Source organism: Suncus etruscus, chromosome 2, assembly GCF_024139225.1.
Source record: "Suncus etruscus isolate mSunEtr1 chromosome 2, mSunEtr1.pri.cur, whole genome shotgun sequence".
NCBI classification, from domain to species: Eukaryota; Metazoa; Chordata; class Mammalia; order Eulipotyphla; family Soricidae; genus Suncus; species Suncus etruscus.
The window spans coordinates 54,765,315-54,784,625 of NC_064849.1; the positions used below are offsets into that span (position 1 = coordinate 54,765,315).

General features: G+C 42.3%; 1 protein-coding gene across 1 annotated transcript in view; it reads left to right on the forward strand.

Moving 5' to 3' along the window:
- Positions 1–747: 747 nt before the first annotated feature.
- EGLN3 (egl-9 family hypoxia inducible factor 3) overlaps positions 748–19,311 on the forward strand; it is a 29,008-nt gene continuing 10,444 nt past the window's right edge. The window contains exon 1 of the mRNA XM_049766837.1: positions 748–1,437. Within this exon, the coding sequence (XP_049622794.1) occupies positions 1,081–1,437 (357 nt within the window). The 5' untranslated portion in view covers positions 748–1,080. The remainder of the gene's footprint in view (positions 1,438–19,311) is intronic.

A 19,311-nucleotide genomic window follows, 5' to 3' on the forward strand; every position in this document is an offset into this window, starting at 1 on the left:
TTTAGACACCCTATATGTTTATAAGGCAGGTACTGCACCCATTGAGCTCTTTCATGTTTTTTGCAAGTTCTTGTGGGAAAAGTGAGATGAGAGAGAGACTCAGAAAAAAGACATTGGGGAAAAGGGCGCATAGCCATGTTGACTGTTACAGAGCATGAGGTTGGTTTTGAAGACAGATTTCTGAAACATTTTGTCTTAAGAAGCTGGACTGTAACTGAGAACACATTTGTGTCTCTCTGGGGTTCAGCCAGTGAAGCCCCAGCATTTCTCTATTGTGCACACACACCCTCAGTGAACAGAGTTGAGAAAAATGCTAGTTTGACTGAAAACCGGATTCCTTCCACTCTGGAGCGGTTTGAACCTCTAGACCTCAACCAACTCAGGAAAGGAAAAGCGGGTGAGGGAAAGAGCCAGGTGAGCCAAGATCACTCTTCCTCTGTGCTTTTGACTTTGTTCAAAAACAATCCAACACTGGAGGCCACAGAGAGCGCGGCTTGCAGTGCGCTGATACTTTCGGAGTTCGGTTCCAGGTTTTCAAAGTTTGCTGCGGGGAGTTGTATGCAGAAATAACATGCAAACCGTCCGCACTGTCAAAATCCCCTCTATGGGCCGCCCCTCCCGGGGGCGCAAACTAGCCGGGCCGGGGTTTGCTCACAGCTTCTCGGTGCGGAGCTGGCTGGCTGCGGGGAGGCCGGCTGCCGGGCGCGCGGGAGGCGGTCCCGGGGCGGAGCCTAGGCGGGGCCGGGGAGCCGATTCCACCGGCTCCCGGGGCCGGACCTCAGCCTCAGCCTCTCCCGGCCCGGGGCCGCCGCCGCCTCACCTCCCAGAGGGGCTCCCCCGACTCTCCGCTGGGTCAGTCCGGCGCTGGGTCGCGGAGCCCCCGCAGCCCACACTTGGGGTCCCCGCTTGCGGCCTTCCCTCTGCCCAGAGAGCGTGCAACTTTCCCTTCTTCCCGGGGCTTTGGCGGCGGCGGCGGCGGCTCGCGGACCCCCCGGGCCACTCACTGTCCCGGCGGCGCGCGGGGATCGAGCCCGCTCGCGGTCCCCACGGTAGCTGCCCAAGCGCCGCGCGGCGCGCGAGATGCCCCTGGGACACAGCATGAGGCTGGATCTGGAGAAAATCGCCCTGGAGTACATCGTGCCGTGTCTGCACGCGGTCGGTTTCTGCTACCTGGATAACTTCCTGGGGGAGGTGGTGGGCGACTGCGTCCTGGAGCGCGTCAAGCAACTGCATGGCGACGGGGTCCTGCGCGACGGCCAGCTGGCGGGCCCGCGCGCCGGCGTCTCCAAGCGACACCTTCGGGGCGACCAGATCGCGTGGATCGGAGGCCACGAGGAAGGCTGCGAGGCCATCAGTTTCCTGCTGTCCCTTCTCGACAGGCTGGTCCTGTGCTGCGGGAGCCGACTGGGCAAGTACTACGTCAAGGAGAGGTCCAAGGTAGGACGCGCCACGCGAGCACGGATGTCATCTCGTAGTAGCCCTTGGCGGTGTGGCCCGGGCACAGCTGCCAGCCAACTTTAGTTTCGAACCCAGCGGAAGAAGTATAGTCTGGTGCCCCCGCTTCTCCACCCCAACCCGGGCTAAGTTGGATCCCCCTTGCACACAATAACAGAAGAACCTGCTAGTGTGGGTGCCGTGCCTAGAAATAGGGTGTGGAGTGAGGGTGTGGAATCCGGACACGCCGAGCTTGGTGTTTGACTTTGAGATGGATGTAGGTGCCCGAAAGGTCACCCTGGAGTGATGAGAAGCTTTGCGTCTTTGTTGAAGTGCGGAGTGCGAACACATCAATTTAAATGTCCCCAAGCCCCTCATTACTGCTCCTCTGGATTGTGCTCAGAACAGAAGGGTTCCAGCAGAAGCACTCCTAATACCCTCTGCAGACAGCTGGGCTTTTGGAGTGTGGCACTTGGCTTGTTGGGAGTTGGCAGGTTTGCAGAGAGTTGGCCCATGAAAGGGTATATCTCCCTTCTCCTAATTGCTGCCCTAGGCTCCTTGTATCCTTACCAAGGATACGACACCCACAGTTGACTGGGAAAGTTCTGTGGTTCTGAGCCAGACCTGACTTCCTATCTATCAGTTAAGAGATGATAGAGGAAAACTACCTCAAACAGCTGGTTAAGTGATCATGAGAGGGTGTCAAGTTCCTCTGACCAGAAAGCATGTTTTTCTTCACATGGCCAAAGTGACCCCCTGGTGTGATTTGTTTCGGAATCATTTATAGGTAGATGGGTAGAAACATGGTTGTGCAGCCATTGATGAACAGACAAGGCTTTGAGATTGCCTAGTCATTCAGTCTCTCTACCAGTGTTAAATTAATCCTGTCAGCTTTCCTGAGTGGCAGTTTTGAATGACTTGCACTTCTTTGTGGCCTGGTCAAGGGGCATCACAGTGTGGTAGAAAAGTTCCCAACAGAGTTGAGACGAAGATTGAGACAAAGCCTGAGAGGCAAGGTGAACATTGACCTATGAACCTTTTAAAAACAATATATGTAGCATTTCTTAAGTTAAGATTTGATTCTGTGATAAAAGCCTACGATTGTTAATAAAGGGCAAGAGGTGAAGAATGGAAACATGAGAAAATGAAGGGTTTGAGGCAGATGAATAGACAAGGAGTAAACTGATAATACTGTCTATACCTTGGAAGCCAGGCAGATAGAATAGAATAGAATAGATACTACTCTGGATAGAATCTCTGAACGAATAATTATTAGTCCAACACAAATAAAGTTAATCATGAAGGGGAGACAAATAAAAGCATGCCTCTAAATTTTAATATGAAAGGAAGTTATCTGGATTCTCTCAATTAAGGTTTCTGTATTCCTCGACTGTCCCATCACTTTGGTGGCAAATGAGAAAGCCATTAGTCTGGATTAGTTTTTTTTTTTATTATTTACTTTAGTTTTTAAATGTTTTTCCTTATTTAAGCACCACGATTACATACATGATTGTAGTTGGGTGTCAGTCATAAAAAGAACCTCCCCCCCCCCTCACCAGTGCAACCTTTCCACCACCAATGTCCCTCATCTCCCTCCTTCCCCACACCCCAGACTGTATTCTAGACAGACATTCTACTTCTTTCACTCATTAACATTGTCATGAGAAGTAGTGTAGTCATCTCTCTAACTAAACTCAGCGCTCTATGTGGTGAGCTTCACATAGAGAGCCGGTCCTTCCAGCCCTCATCTCTGTTGTCTCTGGGCATTATTACAATAATGTCTTTTGTTTTTTCTTAAAACCCATAGATGAGTGAGACTATTCTGCATCTATCTCTCTCCCTCAGACTTACTTCACTCAGAATAATAGATTAGTTTGGTTTTTGCATCAGATGACCTTACATACAGGGGTGGAGGCTGGAAGAAGCAGCTAGTTTCACCAAGTGAAGGAGCTTCCACCTGGAAGGATGATGACTTTTGAAAGTGTCTCTTCAACTCTGGTGTGAGGAATTTCTACTCTGTGTTTTATAAACTCATAGTTTGCTGGAGGGAGGTCAGAATTATGTGGGAGATAGCTGCCAGAAACATATTATATTAGAAAGTTAAGCATTTTTATGTAGATATAACCTAATGAACAGTGGTATGTGGTCTGAGGCTAAATAATATTTATTTCAGAAGTGAAATAAAAAGCAGTGTTCATCTAGGTAGATCTCTAGATGTGATGCTTCAATTATGGGTTACATTTGGGGGTAAAAGAAGGAACAATGTTTCAGCCAACCCTCTCAGAAGCTACGTTTCAAATTAAAAGGAGAAAATACACCTTTTATTTGTCAATTCTAGACAAATCCTAGCTCTCCTTTGACTGTTTGAACTAAAACTCTTCATTCCTATTCTGAAGGAAAATCATCTCGGATCAGGATACTCTGACTAAGTAGAACTAAATGCAAAACATGCTAAGCAAACAATTAACAGGGTCAAGACAAAAATGAAATCCCAAAACAACAAAAACCCAAAACAACTTGACTTGCTTGAGTAAAAAAGTTTCCCAAGTAATGTCCTATGGACTTGGGTTTCTTGTTTGAATTTTATTGGTATCACTTCAAATTAAACCTTTCTTTTTTGCATTTCCTTCCCAGAGTGTCTTGTTTTGGGATCTGCTTCCAAGGGAGGTATACGACTCAAGTTTCCTGCTTTATCCTTTAAGCAGGTTTTCAGTAAAAATGAAATCTTTAAAAGGTAGAATTATTAAGTTATTGAGAAACATTTATTTGTACTTTTTATTTGGGAAATTTCAAATATAAATGTGGAGAGACTAGTCATGATGAATGCCTTTCATCCATCCATTTCAGCCAGTTTCTCTCTCTGTTTTCATTTTATTATTATCATTGTTGTTGTTGTTGTTTGGGGGCCCACATCTGGCAATAATACTCAGGGTTACCGACTCTGCACTCAGGAATCTGGCTTGGGGATGCTGGGGATTGAACCCAGTTGGTTGTGTGCAAAGCAAACACCCTACCTGCTGTACTAGCTCTTCAGCCCCCCCTTTTTTATTTTTAACCATTTTTAGGTACTGTAAATTTGGAGGAATTATATTTAGTTGTTTAATCCTAATTATGCATAATCCTAATTGTATAATCCTAATCATAAATAGTGCGTTCATCCTAATTCAATATTTGCCTCCCTGGAAGGAACTATTAAGGGTTTCACCTTGTCAGAAAAGTTGTTGCTAGTCAGAATTTGTTTACCTTTATTATTATTATTATTATTATTATTTTTTTTTTTTTGAAACATAAAAAGTCGGCCAAAGCCTAAGCCCATTTGGGGAAGTGGTTTGGTAATTTACTACAGCAGTATGGCGCCCCCTAACATTAAGCATGATCATTGCTTTCAAGCTATCAAAAGATTTATTTGCTACTCCCTTTTGGAGAATTTAGATCATATCCAAGATAAATATTGGTTATAATTTTCTCCTTTTACTTTGGCTGCTTAGATACTGAAAATGGCTGTTTTCCAGAGAACGTGTAATTTATGGAACCAAAAGTTCTTCTGTTAAACATCTCACTGTAGACTAACTAGGAAGTAACTTTAATAATAATAGCAACCTTTCATTGAGCAGTTTACGCTGTCTGGCACTGTGCTAACAACTTATAAAATACTTTCTTACTTCATCTCAAAACTGACCAAATTTTTTGGTCAACGACACAAAATCATTGTCAAGAAGTATTTTTTCACAGGAATTAGGGTTTAAATTTGGAATTGCTAACTGGAACAGTTGCTTAGTTTTCACCAAGTGTAAATGAGGGGAAATAGTATGTTAAAGCTATTTTGGGGAGGGTTATTAAGAGAATTAAGATTCATGAGGTGATTAGTAGATTCAGAATGTACCTAAATGTTAGAAGACTGTAAGAGAAATTTGAGTGATAACCTAAATCTTACCCAAGATTTTGTATTTTTTAACGGTGATGCTCTACTTCTTCATCCTTCCACTTTTCTAGTGTATTGTGCAGGGTATTGTAGAGGTTGGGAATACCAAGCTGCACAGCCTTAATTCCCTGCCTCATGCAATTCATATTCATACTTTTAAATTGTAGGATTTCCTAGTACATACTTTAGTAATTATTACACTTGAAAAAGACAAACCCAAAAGCCTGGAGATCTCACAAAACTAGTACACATACTATCTATACATTCTAGAAGCCTAGAGTCCTTCTCTAGCATCAAATGGTTGCCTCCTACTACCTTCTTGCCTCAGCACTACTTGATGTGACCCTCAAACAGAAAAGACAAAACCTAAACATTGAAATGAGTCAAGTACCTAGAGAAAAGAAAAGCGGAACACAGTGTTAATGTTACAATTCTTATGTGCAGAAAAAGTATTCGTTAACAGAGTTGGGGATTGAGTTCTCTTGGAATAGTTCTGGACAATGGTAGTGGTGTGGGGTTTGTTCTGTAAACTGATAGTTTAGTTCTTTCCTGAAAACAAGACTCAGGAATGATGAGTGAGCAGTAAGTTATGCTTCAAGGAAACTGTTGCAAAGTGATGGATTTGTTCCTCCCGTTCAGCAATAACAGTTTTGGCCCACCCTTCTTGTGTGATGTCAGGAATATATATTACTCAGTGGAGCTTATCATGGTTGCAAGCTACTTTAATCAAAAGTGGGATCATGTATTTCAAAGATCACGATCTCTCTCAAGTCCCAAGTGCAGGAAATGTAATCAGAGTTCACCAAGGACTGGAGCCAGAAATTGGATCCAGACATCCCTAAGCATCTTGTCAGCTGATATGTTCATTCTTTTCACTAGGGAGCTTCATGGCTTCCATCTTTGCTTCTCTGCATGTGCTTTTTTATTCTCACCCTGTTCATTCTGCTCAGGAGTTGCTGCTTTTCAACATATATGATTCAAGATAGCCTACAAGGCTGCCTCAAGAATCAACAAACCCTTGACAAAATTTCCAAACTATTCTCATTCCCTGGGAAGATATCTGATGGTATCTCTTTTGCTTCAAAAGTCCTGTCAGCCTTGGTAAAGGGTGGTATTCATGCATGTAGATTTACACATATGTTACAAATACTGTTGTATTTATATTGTCCCAGAAGACCTTTGTGCTCAGAGTCTGTCTGCATGAAGAATAGGTATCCTAAATGGCATTTCCTCAACTGAAATCTTACACAGGTGTGAGTGAGGTGTATTTTTTTAGGGAGAGGAGATGCTGATTTTGATGTACTGGCAACTCTTTGTAAGGCAGTGAAGGGTTCATACAAAAAGTTGACATTTAAAAATAACTAAGCTCCTGAAGGAAGGAAATGAATCTAAGAAAATAATACATATGATGTAGCCTCAGAACCTTTACTATGCAAAGGTCTTTAATAATACTGGTGTTGAGGGGCCGGAGAGATAGCATGGAGGTAGCACGTTTGCCTTGCATGCAGGATGGTGGTTTGAATCTCAGCATCGCTTATGGTCCCCCTGAGCCTGCCAGAAGCGATTTCTGAGTGTAGAGTTGGGAGTAACTCCTGAGCGATGCTGGATGTGACCCAAAAACCAAAAAAAAAATACCAGTGTTGAGGGTTGGATATCAGAAAGCACTTCTGTTCAGTGAAGTTGTTTTTAGATTTGGATCGAGGAGCTTCCAACCCACATTTCTCACAGGGCTGGGGTATTTGGTGTTCTTGGGCTCCTGCAGAGGTGGTGTAGTGAGGAGAGATTCTGTAGGCTTAGGTGTGCTCCAGAATCAGGTAGATGGGGAGACGTAGTGTGCTGGGCAGTACAGCTACATCAGTCTTACTTGGAAAATTAAATATATTTCTAACTTAAAATTGATCAGCACCCTTAGCTGAAATACCCTTAGACCTCTCACATGCCATGAATTATTTCCCTTTTTGATCTTAGTTGATTTCTGTACTGTTTCTTCAGTCTTTCCTGACTTCTCCTGTCTCTGGCTGGAAGAATGTTAAACTTTGCAACTAAGAATTGCCTGAGCAAGTTACAACTCAGTTCTGGAAACCCCATGGTTGGAAGACATCTCTGATGAGACTTAATGGGGGCAAAGGTGCTGATGGAATTTGATCTCTAATTAGCAGCACATGTGAAAAGCATCCCTGTGTTTCCCACATATGTGCTGAGGGGCCAAGCACAGAGGGTACTTTTTCTGTGAACCACAGCTGCTCAGTTTGGCACCATGTCTACTTTCCACTCACCTTTGACACCTCTGAGACCTCAGGTAAATTAAGTGACATTTTGACCTCTGTCCATTGAACACCAAGGATTATTTGTTAACCCTTACAGCAAGGACTTGATAATCCTTTATAGCAGCACTTTGTAGCTGTTATTTAATATTACTCGAAGAAATGGGTGTCAGTTTTTCGCTAGCGCTTGTCAAGTGCACATGTTCTGACAGTAATGATAGTTCAGATGTGTTCTGCTGGGAATCTGCCAGGGGTGCCCAGCGGGTAGCTGAATCCAGAGACACTGGAGTTGTAAATGCGACAGACAAATCATTTTATGATGCCAGATGAAGGAATTCAGCATTGGCAGGTTGCCAGGAGCCGTTATGTCGGTTCAGATTCAGAGCTTTGTGTCTGTTTGCCAAGAGAGATTAGATAGCTTGATTCGTTATAGGTAGACCGTGTACCCTTGTTTCCCTAGATTATTTCCATCTTAAACCAAAATGGTACTTAATTCAGTCTTGTATTTTCTTTTACCATTGACTGGTGGGTGACTTCCTGTGCTTGCTTTTGGTGAACTGGTGATGGACTCGATGTCAGTTTTTTTTTTTTTTTTTTACTGTTCTTATCCTGGCTATACAGAGGTGTCTGATACGGTATTAGATTAATTTAGTACCTTCATGTTTGGTACAATGTTAATACCTCTTTATTAAATCAAGGAAAGTTGGAATTTTGTTGTTGTTAGGAATAGAGGCAGGAATGAGGGGCTCCCACACAATACTCAAGAGGCCCTGGCGCCCTTCTGGGATATTCAGTCAGCCAAGGGGGTCAATGGTTCAATGTCAAGGTGTACCAAGGGGGTCAATGGTTCAATGTCAAGGTGTACTGTTGGGCCTGATAGTGCCTGGGCCTTTCAGGGCTACACCCAGCAATGACTTGACTGGAGAAGGTCTGGTGCCATGGATTAAACTGCCTTATGGTCTCTCAGCTCAGGTTTTGGGATCCTAGAGGTCACACCTTTTACTGCTGGGGGAGCTTTTTCTAAGATGGTACTCAGTTTTTGTTCCCACTGATACTGGGAGACCATATGGTGTAAGGAATCAGGCCTCCCGCATATTATATGTGAACTCTAGTCTTTTGAGCAACCACCAAGATTTTATTCTTTGGGTGATTCAGTGACAGTATTTTTCAACATGAAGTAGAGTGCTCATAGCATACTCAATAATAATTTTTACTTCCAAAAAGAGGCCAAATATTGTAAAAAACAGTAACACCAAATACAGAGAATCGGAGCATGTGATTGTGATTTTGATTATTGGCTAACTAGAAAAAAATTAAAACTTAATTTCAAGTATTAGTGAATCCTTGGTTCTGTTTGGGAATTTGAAAATGTTCTGAAGTTTTTCTGATAATTCTTTCCTTGGAAAGCATTAGAAGTACTTGGAAGTAACAGTACTTTTTTCAATTGTATAAAGATTTTTAGTGCTTACTCTGTGCTGGCTCTGTACTAGCCTGAGGGACTAGTACTCAGAAATCTCAATACTTACAAAATTGCTAGTGAGTCCTTTTTTTTTTTTTTTTTTTGCTTCATTTTGGGGCCATGCTTGAGGCTATTTTTGGTGGTATTCAAGGGACATCGCAGTGACATCGCAGTGCTGGGGACAAATTGGAGACAGTAGCATGCAGACACCTTAAGCCCTGTCCTGTGTCTCCCAGAGGCCAGGATCTTTTTAGGAGGTGGGCTTGCTTCTCTATTCAAGCCACTTTTTACAGGTTAAATCGAGTAATAGGAGCAGATGAACAAAGTATTTCTAAAACATAGACTACGGAGGACTCAGGCAGGAACAATTTGTAATTTGTCCTGTTTTTCTTTTTATTTAATTATTTATAGGTTTACTGGGGAGCCTCAAGTTTTATCCTTGTTATTAAATATTGGATTTCATTTTTAAAGGAGAAATCATGCAGAAATATTTTGAAGTGTTTGTATTTATGGCACTTGAACCATAAATCACTTGACTGCAATTCTCATTCCCTTTATAATCCATTTCCATGTGCTTTTGCCAGACTGTCAAAGTCAACAATAATCATGTCGTTTCTCTGTGCTTAAAACAACAACGGCAACCACCAGGCTCTCTCCCCATTGTCCACTGTACATGTTGCGAATTTCTTAGCATGCCTTCTGACCCCATCTGACCTTCATGCACTTAATCTTCCACTGACTACCTTCCTTCCCACCCAGACCCTGAAATTCTGGAAACTGATTTGACCGATAGAATACGTTTCCCCCACTGTTCTCTACTCCTCAAAACTTATCCTTGAGTCTTCCTCGCTGAAATTGCCCCCTCTGCTCCAAGGACTCTGGGAAGCTTTATGTAGGCCCTCTCTCCACATTTATTTATTTGGTGGCTTACTCTGCCCTTCGTTACTTATTTCTTATTCATCGAAGGCAGGACTCTCAAACCTAATACATACTTTTATTGTCTCAAACAGTCTCTTATAATTCATAAGCATTTGTTGATTAAATTGCATCTTTAAAAGCCCTTTGATTTTTAAAGGCTGTCAGGGTGTCCAAAAGCTATAAATATTTTAGAGAAAATAAAAGGGTTTGCCAGATGGCCCCTGATTTGATGCCAGAGTGTGAAAAGATTTTATTCAAGTAATGTGCTATGAGAGACCATCTCAAAGAAAAGTTACCCCACTGCTTCCTTAATTCTGAATTTCTATGCTCAGAACATACACAGGTCACACAGCTCCTTTGTACAGCTCTCCTTCAGATAGGAAAGGGGATCTGGTGATGTGAGGCTGAATTTAGCTCTGCCCCGGTCAATATGATCTCAGGGTATCCTTTCCTTCTTTTTATTTATTTTTTTTGGTTTTTGGGACACACCCGGCAGCGCTCAGGGGTTACTCCTGGCTCTATGCTCAGAAATCGCTCCTGGCAGGCTCAGGGGACCATATGGGATGCCGGGATTTGAAGCACCATCCTTCTGCATGCAAGACAAATGATGTATCTCCATGCTAACCCTCTGGCCCCTATCCTTTTCTTATGAATAAAGTTGATGGTTGATTTTTTTTTACTTATTTGTTTGTTATGGTTTTTGGGGTCACACTTGGTGACACTCGGGTCACTCCTAGATCTGCGCTCAGAAATTGCTCCTGGCAGGCTCTGGGACCTTGTAGGATGCTGGGAATAAAACCCCGGGTCCGTCCAGGGTTGGCCATGTGCAAGGCAAATGCCCTACTCCTGTGCTATCACTTTGGCCCCTGATGGTTGATTTTTATTTGTTTTTAATTTAATTCGATGGGGCACAGTGTTGCTCAGGGCTCACTCCTGGTTGAACCATAATTGGTGAAGAGAATCAAATCAGGTTTAGCCATCTACAAAGCAAGCACCTTTGTGCTTGCTGTACTATCTCTCTGGCCTCTTATCTTTATTACTTTTTACTCCCTTACACCTTTCTTTTTCTGTATGGCGATGACATTGATCTGCAAAGCTCTGTTTTAGGATTACCACTTCACATCTCTGTCATGTTGTTTACCATACATCATCCACCACTGTGACTTTTAGTTTTACATTTTTTAGCTTAATTTGGTCTAGTACCTTTTCCTAAGCACAACAATGGATGTGCGACATTGTATTTCATCTCCCTCTGATCTTGGACAGGTCAGTGCTCACCTACTTCATCTAAAACATACATGTAATAATATCCATCTACTTGTAGGATCATAAAGAATTCATGGAAAAATCAAATAGATGCTTTCAATTTCTCACTCTGAACTTCTGAAAATGGGTATGTGTAGTGCTGACATGATATGCAGCTCTGTAAAGCTTCTGTGTGCTTGTCCTCTGGCTTTAGGAATGACAGTGTGCAGGCCTGTGTCACAAACCAGTGTAGAAATTCCTCTCACTTCCTGTGTTCCCCACCACCTGCATTTCCCTGAATTAATCAAGCTGCTGTCTAATTTCTTTAGAATTGAGGTCTTGCACAAAAACTCTTTAGTTTTGCCATAAATAGCCTTGAATTTTAGAGTGTGATGATCATAGGCACTAGCCTCACCACCACCTGGACATTTAGCAACAATTGCAAATTCATGGACTTCTCCCCAAATCCCAGTGAGGGTTTCATCCATGTTCAAATTTGAGAACCAGTAAGTAAAATGAGTCGAGCAGGTTAAATAGGGATGGTGCTCTATCTTCCTATAGTTTTTGAGTAGAGAATATCAGAGTTTAAACAATTGACCAGATCTGAGTTTATTTATTGCTAAAACCAAAACTAAAAATATTTTTAGGTCATTTGGGAAATCTCTAAGGAACCCCTCATCATATGTTAATGAAATAGTAATGTTTTCTAATATTTGGATCAATAAACTGAATTTTCAGGGGTTTTTGGTGAGGTGGCCTGGAGTTGGGCTTTTCCCAGCTGTGCTTAGGGCTTGTTCCCAGCTCTATGCTAGGGATCTCTCCTGGTAGTACTGGGGGAGCCTAATAAGATGCCTGGATTGAAGGAGGGTCAGCTTTGTTTTAAGGAAGGTATCTTAATTTTAGTAGTATTTCTTCACCCAGAGTGATTTGTTCAGAATCACAATTGCAGCAAACTTTTCCCCCTGTTGTGTTAGATAGAAGGGAAAATCTTGTTAATGACTGCAGAGTATTTGCTCCCCTCTGTCAGAGTCCAGTACATTGGGAAGGAGTTAAAAGGGAGGTACTCAGAGGGCAGGCCAAAGGCAGAAAGAGAAAGTAATTTTGGATGAATGAAAGCTGGAAAATTGCGTGTGTTAAGTAAATGATCCTGTCTATTGAGAGCCTATGGTGCATCTATTAAGTGTTAACTGTGAACACACACTGAATCCTACAGTGGCCTTTGTTCCTCTAGTCTCATATGGTTGCTGGAAGAACAGTCTGAGTGAACTCTCAGTTTCCTCAAAAGTGGGGTGGGTTGATTGATGTCAGACAGTAGATGAGCAGTGTTGGGAAAGTGTGCTTAGATGAGAGAAGGCCTCACACTGTAGAAAGGCAAGTGCCCTGTGTCTCCTTGTACCTCAGTTTGGCTCCTGTTGACTCAAAGGGCTGAGGTACAATGATTTAAGGGGCAGACTCTGAGCACCACCATGTGTGGTCCCCTAAAAAAATATCAAAAACAAACATCAAAGTTCCTACCTCCCAGAGTCATTATAAAGATGAATGAGCAATATTTGTTAAGTGCATACAATGGTGCCAGAAATATAGTCAGCACCAGGCATGTTTTTTTCCGTGAAGAAACAGAGCTACTACATTTTCATGAGTTTTGAATGGTTCACTTGCATATCAGGTCTTTCAGTCAGCAGGTATTTTCCAGGTGCTGTTAAGTGTGAGTGTAAATATAAGATCTGGTTTCCTAGAAAGTTCTTGAGCTCTTTTTTTTTTTTTTTTTTCCCCTAGCATTGTTGTAGTAACCCAATTTAATACTTTTAAAAATCCCAGGGACTTGTAGGTGAAATTGTCAGATACTAAAGGAGACCTTTCTCATAATCTCAGAACCTCTCTGACTATTTTCTTTCCCAGGCTTTCTGTTTTTCTAAATCGGGTCTTTTGCTCCCTAGCTTTTAATTTTGACTGCTTGAAAACAAGAATCTGAAGATCTGGTCCCTGCTACAACAAAATGATTTGCTTGAAGGGTAACAGTCTTGTTCTTCGTGAGTAAAAGTCTTTACTTACCAACTATACTTAATGTTCCATGGACTTCTTCAAGTATTTTAGAAATAATTTTGATGGGAGCTGAGTGACAGCCACGCTTCATTCTCTGACCAACTTATAATCATGAAACACTGTGGCTATCCACATCCCCACCCCTGTTTTGTTCAGAACCTGTAGAAAAACAGGGAAAGTTTTAATTCTTCTGATAAGGCTGTTTTTCATATCAAAGGGAGTCAAATGTTTTGAGTCCCTATCCATGTTTTCTGCCTTAAGGATAAGTCCTGAAGTTTTTTATGGGAGGAAGAGAGCCGGATGACTTCCAGGGTTAATGAGAATTTGTGAGCAGTGGGACACAGGGCAGATGGCAACCACTTAACCTTTCCCAGCGCCTGGCAATCAATCCCTTGCTTGGGTCGGTCTCTATCAGGTACCACCCTCAAGCGCTCGCTCAGGTCCTCAGCAAATCGCTGCTGCTCTCTGGGGCAAAGCCTGAAAGGAGATCCCTGTGGCCTTCATTTCTGTACCAATGCTCCGCTGAGGATTTCATCACTGCCTGGGAGCCGGTGTGGGAGCACTTCCCCTCCTGGAGGCCGCCCAGTGGAGGTGCCCCTGTGGCCCGCCGGTGTGCGCCTCGGGTGTGGGCCAGCGCCACCCGCACGCAGTGCACGTAGCCCTGTCACTCAGCCGTCACTGGGCTGGCCCCTCGCCAGGGGGCCCCTGCCAGTGTGTGGGGGAAGGGCCGCCACGGAAACCCAAACTCCCTCTTTGCTCTGTCCCTATTCTGGGCCTGTTGACTGTGCCTAATTGCCGGACTCCTGTTGAATCCCCTCCAAGGAGAGGAAAGAATCATTCATCAGAAAGGAATGACAATTTCTTAAATTCTTCCTGCACACTGTGTGTGTGTGTGTGTGTGTGTGTGTGTGTGTGTGTGTGTGTGTGTGTGTTTTGAGCCTACTTGGTTCAAAGCCACCATCCAGGGGCAGGAGCGGTGGTGCAAGTGGTAAAGCATCTACTTTGCCCACGTTAGCCTAGGACGGAATGCAGTTTTATCCCCTAGAGTCCCATCTGGTCCCCCAAGCCAGGAGCGATTTCTGAGCGCATAGCCAGGAGGAACCCCTGAGCATCACAGGGTGTGGCCCCCAAACAAAACAAAAACCCACAAAAAAAAAAAAAAAAAAAAAAAAAGCTATCATCCAGATGATAAGAAAAGAAACCTCATGCCAGGCTATCCAGTGTTGGTGGTGAGTGCTGTTCCTCCCAGGCACTATATCCCTCCTGACCAGAATTAGGCAGAGCTACCTACCAGAGCAGCTGCCTTGGTTATAACTTTGGACATTTCTTTATTGGCATTACCGAAGTGTCAGCCTTATTACAAAATCCAAACAGGATAATGGCTGTCTGTGTTGGAGGTAAGATTAGTTGTAGGTGTTTGGGGACCACAGGGTGGCTCCCTAATTTTTCCTGTTAATTTAGAGCAGAGGAGGAAAGTAGAAATAGTTGTCAGTCATGGATCACTGGGCATTGCTGAATGGATTAGTATAATAATAATAATAATAATAATAATAATAATAATAATAATAATAACCCGACAGTTATTTGACTGTCTGGCAATTTGAATTTTCCAAACTATCTGCCCAGATAGTAAAGCTTTGGGAAGTGTGGGGCATGGTTGTTGGACACTGCTGGTGTTATTACCCACCTCAATGCATGTTTCCGATTTCTGTCCTTTGTGTTGTGACATCAGTCTTGCACTGGAGGCACACGAGGAGGAAGGAAGTAGCCAGCCTTGCTCTTAAACAAGATAGATGAGGAAGCTGCCAAGATAAGTAGTCACAGTATGTGTGCAAAGTTCCTACTTTTTCTTCCACATTCCTTTACACCTCACTCCTTTTTTTCAATCTAGATGAAATTAGAGTGGTTGTTTATAACTTCTAACGCATTTTTAATGCTTCTGAGCATAATCACAGAGAGAGCTTACATTTCTCTTCGGTTTCATATACAGGGTGGCACTGGTGGCATTCTGGACGCTGTTTCGTGGCATTTGATTAATGCTTTAGGACAGGGGTCTCAAACTCAATTTACCTGGGGGCCGCAGGAGGCAAAGTCGGGGTGATCCTTGAGTGCAAAGTCAGTAGTAAGCCTTGAACATTGGTGTGTGTGTGACCCAAACAACTAAAACAAAACAAAACAAAAAAAGATTCCTCTAGGGCAGAGCCACAAACGGCCGGCCTCGGTCTCAAACATGAGTTTGAGACCTCTGCTTTAGGAGAAAGCTTTGCAGCATTGCTATCCTTTCCTACAGATAACTTCTTAGGTAGTTCTATAGGAGTTGAAATGACAATGGATCTCTGAAGATCACATTCTCAACAAGGAAAGTGAGGAAAAGCAATTAATTTGCTTTCTATTTTTCCCCAGGTTTAAATTCATTTGCTCTTAACAACATTTTTGGACTATTTTCATTCTTTTTAGAGCCAGATGGAAACTGACATTTTGGCTTCATTTATCTATGTTTAGGTTGTCCATTCCACACCCTTACATGGTTGCTCATTAAGTGGTCACACACATTTTGGTTTCCTGTTACAGAGATTGTACACAATGGTCATATCACCAGAAATCTTACACAGCAGAAATTTTGGGGTCACAGAGGTATGTATTATATATATGTATATATATACATATATATGCATATATGTATACACACATACACACACACATACACATATATAACAACTTGCAGCTCAATGTCTCATGCTTCCAAGTCAAATGCTCTACTGTGCAGCTCTCCTCACCCTACCAGCGGTTTTCCCAAGAATGAAATTTGCAGATCCATTCTGCATGTTCTGCTGTTTGTCTCAGGCTTTTCCTGTGAGGAGCCTGCATGTAACAATGTAAATATTTAAGAAATTAAAACATTGTAATTGTCTTTTTTTTATATTTAAATACAAACACTCCCGTTTTAGGATGGATACTGGCTCATTGGTGCATTTATTGTAGTAGTTAAACCCTCAGACACATTAATTTATGGTTTTAGTTTGTGGATTATGCCCAGCTATGCTCAGGACTTACTCTCGAATTTATGCTCAGGAATCACTCCTGGTAGTGCTCAGGAGACTACATACAGTGTCAAATATGAAACTTGGGTCAGGCCCATGCAAGGCAATCCCTATCCTCTGTGCTCTCTTTGATCCTCAAAGGTGCCTTTATGAATACAAGTATTCATAAGTATTCAGGAAGTACTCAGCTGTGACTTTGTACTGCTTACTGTTTGCATTGCTTGTGTGTGTGTGTGTGTGTGTGTGTGTGTGTGTGTGTGTGTGAACAAAAAATCATCCTTGGAGTCCCCACCAATAGCTGACTGAAACATGGCAAGTTTGTCACTAAGCTGTTGTTACCCACATATAAATTAGATCAATTTCTCATATTTGGGCATCATCTCAATGCCCAAAGCTCTTTGCAAGATTGCTAGCTGTGGATTTGAAACTGCAAAGTAATTAAGTAGAGGCAGGTCTCTAAAAAGGAAACATTCTGAACCCCAGTTTAGAGGACGATGAGTACATGAACATCAGCTATAAAAATAGCAATGATAAGCAGTAGTTAGAGTGTGTCAGACTTATGCTAAGCACTTCACGTGGCTTTTTACTTTAATCCCCATAAGCCCATTTTACAGACGATAAAACTACATATTAAAGACATTAATTATAGATTTTTCTATACAAGTACTATAAATAAACTCAGACTTGATTAATATTTTAACTTGCTGAGTTAAAAATACATAAAATGTTGTTTCCAGAGTCTGGCTATTGTAAATAGCACTGCAGTGAATATAGGTTTAAGGAAGGGATTTTTGTATTGTATTTTTGTGTTCCTCTGATATATTCCTAGGAGTGGTATAGCTGGATCGTATGGAAGCTCAATTTCCAGTTTGTGAAGGAATCTCCATCGCTTTACATAAAGGTTGTACTAGACAGCATTCCCACCAGCAGTGAAAAAGAGTTTCTTTCTCTCCATATCCCCGCCAGCACTGCTTGTTTTCTTTTTCTGTGATGTGTGCCAATCTCAGTGGCGTGCGGTGGTACCTCATAGTAGTCATATTAATTTGTTACTGAATTCCTATAAACTTCACATATTAATCCTGTCCGGAAGTTTGGCAAAGAAAGTCTATTATAATGATGGTATGTCTTCCTGATCAGTGTCAGTATTCTTGGCATGCTTGCCACATGAAAATTGAGGTACTCGGCCCTGATCTTATTGTCCTGAAGCGTTCTTTTCCTTTGTGCACTCTAAATCCTTTCCTGGGTTTGATGAAGTTTAGATAATAACTTAAGTTGAACTGATCTGTTTCCGGGGTTTGTTTCTGCCCCGTGCACAAATTGGCACAGAAGACAAGTTAAGGAAGTGAAATTTGTTCCTTGGTATATCCCCTGCCTCCTGGTGTTAAACTGTGTCAAAGACAAATAAATAGTTGGGAATGTGCCCAAGCCAGGACCCATCCAGCTCCTGTGGCTCTTGTCCAGAAAAATACTGATAAAAATTAGACAATGTAGTTGCTACAGGCCCACTGAGGCCCACAATAATTTCCTTCTATTGTTTCTAACTAGGTGTTATTTCTATAGGAACCAGGATAGAGAATGAAGATTCACTTAGCCAGGGAAAAAATGCTCTCTGTTCTTTCTCTTTAGCAGAGATACTTTTCAGACATAAGTGGTTCTGTCTGAAGAGTTAGTACCCTGGATTGGACATTAAGAGAAAGCCATTAAGGGATATACTATTTTCTCCCACATTTGAATCTAAGTGGAGTCTTGATGTGGATGGGCACTCTTACTACCTGAAGAACTCTGTTGGTTCTTCTGAAGATTGAGTCTTAGATGTTTTTGTATTGTTGTGGGTCACATAATCCAAGCCCCCTTTATAGAAAAAAAAATGAAGCCTGGGAATGAAGCACCAAGCACCCTTTGTGGTCCTTTGAGCTCCCCGAGATTGATCCCTGAGTGCAGAGCTAGAATTAAGCCCTGAGCATTGCTGGGTGTGGCCCTCCCCCCCATCCCTAGACCACCCACCAAAGAAAAAAGAAACGAAAGAAACCTGGATCATGGGATTAGTTGTAGGGTGAGCTGGGTGGCAGGTATCCAAACCACTGACTTTTCCTTTAGGTTGAGCTGTTTAAGAATATAAGAGTATGTAGCATTGATAGAGTACTTTTTCTTTCCAGGGTTTCACTGTGCCAAGAAGCTGCAATGGTAAAGAATCCAGCCTTTAATTGTTTGTGGCTTAAGTGACTTTCATTACTGGCTTCTTAGTTGCTAGTATAATCCTAATAGGTGCTTTTAGGGATGGATAATGTGTTAGTCATTATAGGTGACTTTGTATTTCTCTTCTTTCCCAGCAAGACCCATCATTTTTGTTTACCACTCATTTCAGTTCTTAGTGTGACCATCGTTTTGTTAGATCTTCTTGCAGTAACCTCAGAATCCAACCTTCAGAAAGAAGTTAAAGCCGTGAGCCTAACATTAGCCTTTAGATGACTTTGCATTGACACTTCAAATGCTCAAAGGAAGGATATAAGGGATTACAAGTTGCAAGGGGATATAAAGTTTGAGAGAGGTGGTGATTTAAGCATAAAGATCATTATAAAGCCTTTAGCGTTGTTTTCTCAACAGTGTGTGTGAAGCCTTTCAAGTACATGTCTAGATTATGTTTTCCTACTACCATTGGGAGTGACCTGGCACTTGGAGCATTGAGTTTGTTTGCTCATGGATATGTCCTTGTAGAGTAGAGCCTCTTTGCGTATAATTATTTCGCCAGTGAAACACCTCACCAACCATTTATAAGGTAAAATAAAAAAACCTGGACTGCTGCTGAAGGCTTGAAGATAAACTTTAAAAATGACAAAAAATCTTTTTTGATCTAAACAAATTGCTCAGCAACTAATGATCTTTCTTTAGAATAGGGAGCTATTCATTAATTTGTCCATTATTTAAAATTTATCAAGTTTGTTTTCTGTTTGCTTTTGTTTGTAGGCCTGACCTGGGTCTCAGGGT